The sequence below is a fragment of the Petromyzon marinus genome, assembly GCF_048934315.1.
Source record: "Petromyzon marinus isolate PM22_M1 ecotype Great Lakes invasive population chromosome 83 unlocalized genomic scaffold, UKy_Petmar_22M1.pri1.0 chr83_unloc.2, whole genome shotgun sequence".
Taxonomy (NCBI): domain Eukaryota; kingdom Metazoa; phylum Chordata; class Hyperoartia; order Petromyzontiformes; family Petromyzontidae; genus Petromyzon; species Petromyzon marinus.
In genome coordinates this window covers 375001-385000 of record NW_027422635.1, presented here as the reverse complement: position 1 = coordinate 385000, position 10000 = coordinate 375001, and the positions used below count along the sequence as shown (strand labels likewise).

Below are 10000 nucleotides of genomic sequence, written 5' to 3'. Positions count from 1 at the left end.
AGTAGTAGTGGTAGTACTAGTAGTGGTAGTAGTAGTAGTGGTACCAGTAGTGGTAGTAGTAGTGGTAGTACTAGTAGTGGTAGTAGTAGTAGTGGTACCAGTAGTGGTAGTAGTAGTGGTAGTACTAGTAGTAGTGGTACCAGTAGTGGTAGTAGTAGTAGCGGTGGTACCTGGCTGTATGATCCCTGGTAGAAGGCTGGGTACCGCCCCTGGTCTCCAGGGAATTGTTCCCGGAAGGCGACGATGAAGCTGGTGACGTCCCCCAGGGGATCGCTCACTCGCAGGCGAGGATCAGCTCGCCACAGACGCACGGCAAACCTGCATCATCACCGCCACCACCACCACCACAACTAGAACCACAACAACTAAAACCACCACAACTAAAACCACCACAACTATAACCACCACCACCACAACTAGAACCAGGGGATCGCTCACTCGCAGGCGAGGATCAGCTCGCCACAGACGCACGGCAAACCTGCATCATCATCACCACCACCACCACAACTATAACCACCACCACCACAACTAGAACCACCACAACTAGAACCACCACCACCACCACAACTAGAACCACCACAACCAGAACCACCACCACCACAACTAGAACCACCGCCACCACCACAACTAGAATCACCAACACCACCACCACTAGAACCACAACCACCACAAATATAACCACCATAACCACCACAACTATAACCACTACCACAAATATAACCACAACTATAACCACCATAACCACCACAACTATAACCACCATAACCACCACAACTATAACCACCACAACATTAACCACCATAACTATAACCACCACCACCACCACTATAACCACAACTATAACCACCACAACTATAACCACCACCACAACTATAACCACCACAACTATAACCACCACAACTATAACCACCACCACAACTATAACCACCACAACTATAACCACCACAACTATAACCACTACAACTATAACCACCATAACCACCACCACAACTAGAACCACAACTATAACCACCACAACTATAACCACCATAACCACCACCACAACTAGAACCACAACTATAACCACCACAACTATAACAACCACAACCACAACTATAACCACCGCAACTATAAACACCACAACTATAACCACCACCACCACACCCACCACCACAATTATAACCACCACCACAACTATAACCACCACACCCACCACCACACCCACCACCACAACTATAACCACCAAAACCACCACAACTATAACCACCACACCCACCACCACAACTATAACCACCAAAACCACCACCACCACTGTAACCACCACAACCACCACCACCACCACAACCACCACCACCACGTAGAAAATCACAACATGCAAAAGTAGTGATCTAGGGGGTAGTGGTGATCTAGGGGGTAGTGGTGATCTAGGGGGTAGTGGTGATCTAGGGGGTAGTGGTGACCTAGGGGGTAGTGACCTAGGGGGTAGTGATGACCTAGGGGGTAGTGGCGACCTAAGGGGTAGTGGTGACCTAGGGGGTAGTGACCTAGAGGGTAGTGGTGATCTAGGGGGTAGTGGTGACCTAGGGGGTAGTGATGTTGACCTAGGGGGTAGTGACCTAGAGGGTAGTGGTGATCAAGGGGGTAGTGGTGACCTAGGGGTAGTGGTGACCTAGGGGGTAGTGACCTAGAGGGTAGTGGTGATCTAGGGGGTAGTGGTGACCTAGGGGTAGTGGTGATCTAGAGGGTAGTGGTGATCTAGGGGGTAGTGGTGATCTAGGGTGTAGTGGTGACCTAGGGGGTAGTGGTGACCTAGGGGGTAGTGGTGATCAAGGGGGTAGTGGTGATCTAGGGGTAGTGATCTAGGGGTAGTGGTGATCTAGGGGGTAGTGGTGATCTAGGGGGTAGTGGTGATCTAGGGGGTAGTGGTGATCTAGGGGGTAGTGACCTAGAAGGTAGTGATGATCTAGGGGGTAGTGGTGATCTAGGGGGTAGTGGTGATCTAGAGGGTAGTGGTGATCTAGAGGGTAGTGGTGACCTAGGGGGTAGTGGTGACCTAGAGGGTAGTGGTGATCTAGGGGGTAGTGGTGATCTAGGGGGTAGTGACCTAGGGGGTAGTGGTGATCTAGGGGGTAGTGACCTAGGGGGTAGTGTTGTTGATGACCTAGGGGGTCATGGTGACCTAGGGGGTCGTGGTGACCTAGGGGGTCGTGACCTAGGGGGTCATGGTGACCTAGGGGGTCACCTGCACAGGCCCAGCAGGGTGTGGTAAGTGATGGTGACCTAGGGGGTCATGGTGACCTAGGGGGTCATGGTGACCTAGGGGGTCATGGTGACCTAGGGGGTCACCTGCACAGGCCCAGCAGGGTGTGGTAGTAGTGGTGACCTAGGGGGTAGTGTTGTTGGTGACCTAGGGGGTCATGGTGACCTAGGGGGTCATGGTGACCTAGGGGGTCACCTGCACAGGCCCAGCAGGGTGTGGTAAGTGATGGTGACCTAGGGGGTCATGGTGACCTAGGGGGTCACGGTGACCTAGGGGGTCACCTGCACAGGCCCAGCAGGGTGTGGTAGTAGTGGTGACCTAGGGGGTAGTGTTGTTGATGACCTAGGGGGTCATGGTGACCTAGGGGGTCATGATGATGACCTAGGGGGTCACCTGCACAGGCCCAGCAGGGTGTGCTAAGTGATGGTGACCTAGGGGGTAGTGATGGTGACCTAGGGGGTCATGGTGACCTAGGGGGTCATGATGATGACCTAGGGGGTCACCTGCACAGGCCCAGCAGGGTGTGCTAAGTGATGGTGACCTAGGGGGTAGTGATGGTGACCTAGGGGGTCATGGTGACCTAGGGGTCACGGTGACCTAGGGGGTCACCTGCACAGGCCCAGCAGGGTGTGGTAAGTGATGGTGACCTAGGGGGTAGTGATGGTGACCTAGGGGGTCATGGTGACCTAGGGGGTCATGGTGACCTAGGGGGTCATGGTGACCTAGGGGGTCACCTGCACAGGCCCAGCAGGGTGTGGTAAGTGATGGTGACCTAGGGGGTAGTGATGGTGACCTAGGGGGTAGTGATGGTGACCTAGGGGGTCACGGTGACCTAGGGGGTCACGGTGACCTAGGGGGTCATGGTGACCTAGGGGGTCACCTGCACAGGCCCAGCAGTGTGTGGTAAGTGATGGTGACCTAGGGGGTAGTGATGGTGACCTAGGGGGTCATGGTGACCTAGGGGGTCATGGTGACCTAGGGGGTCATGGTGACCTAGGGGGTCACCTGCACAGGCCCAGCAGGGTGTGGTAAGTGATGGTGACCTAGGGGGTAGTGATGGTGACCTAGGGGGTAGTGATGGTGACCTAGGGGGTCACGGTGACCTAGGGGGTCACGGTGACCTAGGGGGTCATGGTGACCTAGGGGGTCACCTGCACAGGCCCAGCAGTGTGTGGTAAGTGATGGTGACCTAGGGGGTCATGGTGACCTAGGGGGTCATGGTGACCTAGGGGGTCATGGTGACCTAGGGGGTCATGGTGACCTAGGGGGTCACCTGCACAGGCCCAGCAGGGTGTGGTAAGTGATGGTGACCTAGGGGGTCACGGTGACCTAGGGGGTCACCTGCACAGGCCCAGCAGTGTGTGGTAAGTGATGGTGACCTAGGGGGTAGTGATGGTGACCTAGGGGGTCATGGTGACCTAGGGGGTAGTGTTGATGACCTAGGGGGTCATGGTGACCTAGGGGGTCATGGTGACCTAGGGGGTCACGGTGACCTAGGGGGTCACCTGCACAGGCCCAGCAGTGTGTGGTAAGTGAACCGGAACGGCAACACCAGCAAGTAGCAGCCCCAGCCCAGAAATCCCTGCGGGGGGGGGGGGGGGATAGAGGGGGGGGGAGGGGGGGATGGAGGGGGGGGATAGAGGGGAGGGGGGTAGAGGGGGGAGGGAGGGGGGGGATGGAGGGGAGGGGAGGGGGAGACAGAATTCCCGGGTTGATTGTGCTATTGCGTGTGTGTGTGTACGTGTGTGTGTACGTGTGTGTGTGTGTGTGTACGTGTGTACGTGTGTGTGTACGTGTGTGTGTGTGTGTGTACGTGTGTGTGTACGTGTGTGTGTGTACGTGTGTGTGTATGAGCGGTGTGTGTGTACGTGTGTGTGTGTGTGTACGTGTGTACGTGTGTGTGTACGTGTGTGTGTGTGTGTGTATGTGTGTGTACGTGTGTGTGTGTGTGTACGTGTGTGTGTACATGAGCGTGTGTGTGTGTGAGTGGTGTGTGTATGTACGTGTGTGTACTGGCGTGTGTACGTGTGTGTGTGTACGTGTGTGTGTGTACGTGTGTGTGTGTGTACGTGTGTGTGTGTGTATGTACGTGTGCACGTGTGTGTGTGTACGTGTGTACACGTGTACGTGTGTACATGTGTAAGTGTACGTGTGTGTGTATATGTGTTCGTGTGTACGTGTGTGTACGTGTGTGTGTGTGTACATGTGTGTGTACGTGTGTGTGTGTGTACGTGTGTGTGTGTGTATGTGTGTGTGTATACGTGTGTGTGTACGTGTGGGTACGTGTGTACGTGTGTGTGTACGTGTGGGTACGTGTGTACGTGTGTGTGTACGTGTGTGTGTGTACGTGTGTACGTGTGTGTGTACGTGTGTGTGTGTGTGTGTACGTGTGTACGTGTGTGTGTACGTGTGTGTGTACGTGTGTGTGCGTGTGTGTGTACGTGTGTGTGTACGTGTGTGTGTGTACGTGTGTGTGTGTGTATGTGTGTGTGTGTGTGTACGTGTGTGTGTACGTGTGTGTGTACGTGTGTGTGTACGTGTGTACGTGTGTGTGTACGTGTGTGTGTACGCGTCTGTGTGTACGTGTGTGTGTGTGTGTACGTGTGTACGTGTGTGTGTACGTGTGTGTGTACGTGTGTGTGTACGCGTCTGTGTGTACGTGTTCGTGTGTGTACGTGTGTGTGTACGTGTGTACGTCTGTGTGTACGTGTGTGTGTACGTGTGTGTACGTGTGTACGTGTGTGTGTGTACGTGTGTGTGTGTACGTGTGTGTGTGTACGTGTGTGTGTGTGTACGTGTGTGTGTGTACGTGTGTACATGTGTATGTACGTGTGTGTGTACGTGTGTGCGTGTGTGTGTAGGTGTGTGTGTACATGAGCGTGAGTGTGTATGAGTGGTGTGTGTGTATGAGTGGTGTGTGTATGAGTGGTGTGTGTATGAACGTGTGTGTGTATGAGTGGTGTGTGTATATGAGTGGTGTGTGTATGAGTCGTGTGTGTATGAGTGGTGTGTGTGTATGAGTGGTGTGTGTGTGAGTGGTGTGTGTATGAGTGGTGTGTGTATGAGTGGTGTGTGTATGAGTGGTGTGTGTATGAGTGGTGTGTGTATGAGTGGTGTGTGTATGAGTGGTGTGTGTATGAGTGGTGTGTGTGTATGAGTGGTGTGTGTGTGAGTGGGGTGTGTATGAGTGGTGTGTGTGTATGAGTGGTGTGTGTATGAGTGGTGTGTGTATGAGTGGTGTGTGTATGAGTGGTGTGTGTATGAGTGGTGTGTGTGTGAGTGGTGTGTGTGTGAGTGGCGTGTGTGTGAGTGGCGTGTTTGTGAGTGGTGTGTGTGTGAGTGGTGTGTGTATGAGTGGTGTGTGTATGAGTGCTGTGTGTATGAGTGGTGTGTGTATGAGTGGTGTGTGTATGAGTGGTGTGTGTATGAGTGGTGTGTGTGTATGAGTGTGTGTGTGTGTATGAGTGGTGTGTGTATGAGTGGTGTGTGTATGAGTGGTGTGTGTATGAGTGGTGTGTGTATGAGTGGTGTGTGTATGAGTGGTGTGTGTATGAGTGGTGTGTGTATATGAGTGGTGTGTGTATATGAGTGGTGTGTGTATGAGTGGTGTGTGTATGAGTGGTGTGTGTATGAGTGGTGTGTGTGTATGAGTGGTGTGTGTATGAGTGGTGTGTGTATGAGTGGTGTGTGTGTATGAGTGGTGTGTGTATGAGTGGTGTGTGTGTGAGTGGTGTGTGTGTGAGTGGTGTGTGTATGAGTGGTGTGTGTATGAGTGGTGTGTGTATGAGTGGTGTGTGTATGAGTGGTGTGTGTATGAGTGGTGTGTGTATGAGTGGTGTGTGTGTATGAGTGGTGTGTGTATGAGTGGTGTGTGTATGAGTGTGTGTGTGTGTATGAGTGTGTGTGTGTGTATGAGTGGTGTGTGTATGAGTGGTGTGTGTATGAGTGGTGTGTGTATGAGTGGTGTGTGTAGGAGTGGTGTGTGTATGAGTGGTGTGTGTGTATGAGTGGTGTGTGTGTATGAGTGGTGTGTGTATGAGTGGTGTGTGTATGAGTGGTGTGTGTATGAGTGGTGTGTGTATGAGTGGTGTGTGTATGAGTGTGTGTGTGTGTATGAGTGGTGTGTGTATGAGTGGTGTGTGTATGAGTGGTGTGTGTATGAGTGGTGTGTGTATGAGTGGTGTGTGTATGAGTGGTGTGTGTATGAGTGGTGTGTGTATGAGTGGTGTGTGTGTATGAGTGGTGTGTGTGTATGAGTGGTGTGTGTATGAGTGTGTGTGTGTGTATGAGTGGTGTGTGTATGAGTGGTGTGTGTATGAGTGGTGTGTGTATGAGTGCTGTGTGTATGAGTGGTGTGTATGAGTGGTGTGTGTATGAGTGGTGTGTGTGTATGAGTGGTGTGTGTATGAGTGGCGTGTGTATGAGTGGTGTGTGTATGAGTGGTGTGTGTGTACGTGAGCGTGAGTGTGTGTGTGTATGAGTGGTGTGTGTATGAGTGGTGTGTGTGTGAGTGGTGTGTGTATGAGTGGTGTGTGTATGAGTGGTGTGTGTATGAGTGGTGTGTGTATGAGTGGTGTGTGTATGAGTGGTGTGTGTATGAGTGGTGTGTGTGTGTATGAGTGGTGTGTGTATGAGTGGTGTGTGTATGAGTGGTGTGTGTATGAGTGGTGTGTGTATGAGTGCTGTGTGTATGAGTGGTGTGTGTATGAGTGGTGTGTGTATGAGTGGTGTGTGTGTATGAGTGGTGTGTGTATGAGTGGCGTGTGTATGAGTGGTGTGTGTATGAGTGGTGTGTGTGTACGTGAGCGTGAGTGTGTGTGTGTATGAGTGGTGTGTGTATGAGTGGTGTGTGTATGAGTGTGTGTGTGTGTATGAGTGTGTGTGTGTGTGTATGAGTGTGTGTGTGTGTATGAGTGGTGTGTGTATGAGTGGTGTGTGTATGAGTGGTGTGTGTATGAGTGGTGTGTGTATGAGTGGTGTGTGTGTGAGTGCTGTGTGTATGAGTGGTGTGTGTATGAGTGTGTGAGTGTGTATGAGTGGTGTTGTATGAGTGGTGTGTGTGTGAGTGGTGTGTGTATGAGTGCTGTATGTATGAGTGCTGTGTGTATGAGTGGTGTGTGTATGAGTGGTGTGTGTGTATGAGTGTGTGTGTGTGTGGTGTGTGTATGAGTGGTGTGTGTATGAGTGGTGTGTGTATGAGTGGTGTGTGTATGAGTGGTGTGTGTATGAGTGGTGTGTGTATGAGTGGTGTGTGTATGAGTGGGGTGTGTGTGAGTGTGCGTGTGTATGAGTGGTGTGTGTATGAGTGGTGTGTGTATGAGTGGTGTGTGTATGAGTGGTGTGTGTATGAGTGTGGTGTGTGTATGAGTGGTGTGTGTATGAGTGGTGTGTATGAGTGGTGTGTGTATGAGTGGTGTGTGTATGAGTGGTGTGTGTATGAGTGGTGTGTGTATGAGTGGTGTGTGTATGAGTGGTGTGTGTATGAATGGTGTGTGTATGAGTGGTGTGTGTATGAGTGGTGTGTGTGTGAGTGGTGTGTGTGTGAGTGGTGTGTGTATGAGTGGTGTGTGTATGAGTGTGTGTGTGTGTATGAGTGGTGTGTGTATGAGTGGTGTGTGTATGAGTGGTGTGTGTGTACGTGAGTGTGTGTATGTGTGTGTATGAGTGGTGTGTGTATGAGTGTGTGTGTGTATGAGTGGTGTGTGTATGAGTGCTGTGTGTATGAGTGGTGTGTGTATGAGTGGAGTGTGTATGAGTGGTGTGTGTGTGTATGAGTGGTGTGTGTATGAGTGGTGTGTGTATGAGTGGTGTGTGTGTACGTGAGTGTGTGTATGTGTGTGTATGAGTGGTGTGTGTATGAGTGTGTGTGTGTATGAGTGGTGTGTGTATGAGTGGTGTGTGTGTACGTGAGTGTGTGTATGTGTGTGTATGAGTGGTGTGTGTATGAGTGTGTGTGTGTATGAGTGGTGTGTGTATGAGTGCTGTGTGTATGAGTGGTGTGTGTATGAGTGGTGTGTGTATGAGTGGTGTGTGTGTGAGTGGTGTGTGTGTGTGAGTGGTGTGTGTATGAGTGCTGTGTGTGTGAGTGGTGTGTGTGTGAGTGGTGTGTGTATGAGTGGTGTGTGTATGAGTGGTGTGTGTATGAGTGGTGTGTGTGTATGAGTGGTGTGTGTATGAGTGGTGTGTGTATGAGTGGTGTGTGTATGAGTGGTGTGTGTATGAGTGGTGTGTGTATGAGTGGTGTGTGTATGAGTGGTGTGTGTGTGAGTGGTGTGTGTATGAGTGGTGTGTGTATGAGTGGTGTGTGTATGAGTGCTGTGTGTATGAGTGGTGTGTGTGTATGAGTGTGTGTGTGTGTGTGTATGAGTGTGTGTGTGTATGAGTGGTGTGTGTGTATGAGTGTGTGTGTGTGAGTGTGTGTGTGTATGAGTGCTGTGTGTATGAGTGGTGTGTGTATGAGTGGTGTGTGTATGAGTGGTGTGTGTATGAGTGGTGTGTGTATGAGTGGTGTGTGTGTGTATGAGTGTGTGTGTGTGAGTGGTGTGTGTATGAGTGTGTGTGTGTGTATGAGTGGTGTGTGTGTGAGTGGTGTGTGTATGAGTGGTGTGTGTATGAGTTTGTGTATGAGTGTGTGTGTGAGTGGTGTGTGTATGAGTGTGTGTGTGTGTATGAGTGGTGTGTGTATGAGTGGTGTGTGTATGAGTGGTGTGTGTATGAGTGGTGTGTGTATGAGTGGTGTGTGTATGAGTGTTGTGTGTATGAGTGGTGTGTGTGTATGAGTGGTGTGTGTATGAGTGGTGTGTGTGTACGTGAGTGTGTGTATGAGTGTGCGTGTGTATGAGTGTGCGTGTGTATGAGTGGTGTGTGTGTGAGTGGTGTGTGTATGAGTGGTGTGTGTATGAGTGCTGTGTGTATGAGTGGTGTGTGTGTATGAGTGTGTGTGTGTGTGTGTATGAGTGTGTGTGTGTATGAGTGGTGTGTGTGTATGAGTGTGTGTGTGTGAGTGTGTGTGTGTATGAGTGCTGTGTGTATGAGTGGTGTGTGTATGAGTGGTGTGTGTATGAGTGCTGTGTGTATGAGTGGTGTGTGTATGAGTGGCGTGTGTATGAGTGGTGTGTGTGTGAGTGGTGTGTGTATGAGTGGTGTGTGTATGAGTGGTGTGTGTGTACGTGTGTGTGTATGAGTGGTGTGTGTGAGTGGTGTGTGTATGAGTGGTGTGTGTATGAGTGGTGTGTGTATGAGTGGTGTGTGTATGAGTGGTGAGGGAATGAGTGGCGTGTGTATGAGTGGTGTGTGTATGAGTGTGTGTGTGTGTATGAGTGGTGTGTGTGTATGAGTGGTGTGTGTATGAGTGGTGTGTGTATGAGTGGTGTGTGTATGAGTGGTGTGTGTATGAGTGCTGTGTGTGTGAGTGGTGTGTGAGTGGTGTGTGTATGAGTGCTGTGTGTATGAGTGGTGTGTGTGTGAGTGGTGTGTGTATGAGTGGTGTGTGTATGAGTGGTGTGTGTGTGAGTGGTGTGTGTATGAGTGGTGTGTGTATGAGTGCTGTGTGTATGAGTGGTGTGTGTGTGAGTGGTGTGTGTATGAGTGGTGTGTGTATGAGTGGTGTGTGTGTATGTGTGTGTGTATGAGTGGTGTGTGTGTGAGTGGTGTGTGTATGAGTGGTGTGTGTATGAGTGGTGTGTGTATGAGTGTGTGTGTGTATGAGTGGTGTGTGTATGAGTGGCGTGTGTATGAGTGGTGTGTGTATGAGTGTGTGTG

At 51.0% G+C, this 10000-nt stretch overlaps 1 protein-coding gene across 10 annotated transcripts in view; it reads right to left on the bottom strand.

Moving 5' to 3' along the window:
• The window catches only part of FAF2 (Fas associated factor family member 2), a 97230-nt gene that overhangs the window by 62050 nt on the left and 25180 nt on the right, over positions 1-10000 (bottom strand). For all 10 annotated transcript variants that reach the window (XM_076058975.1, XM_076058978.1, XM_076058977.1 and 7 more), the window contains 2 exons: positions 3745-3821; positions 171-318 (listed from right to left, as the gene is read on the bottom strand). In XM_076058975.1, the coding sequence (XP_075915090.1) occupies positions 171-318; positions 3745-3821 (225 nt within the window). The remainder of the gene's footprint in view (positions 1-170; positions 319-3744; positions 3822-10000) is intronic.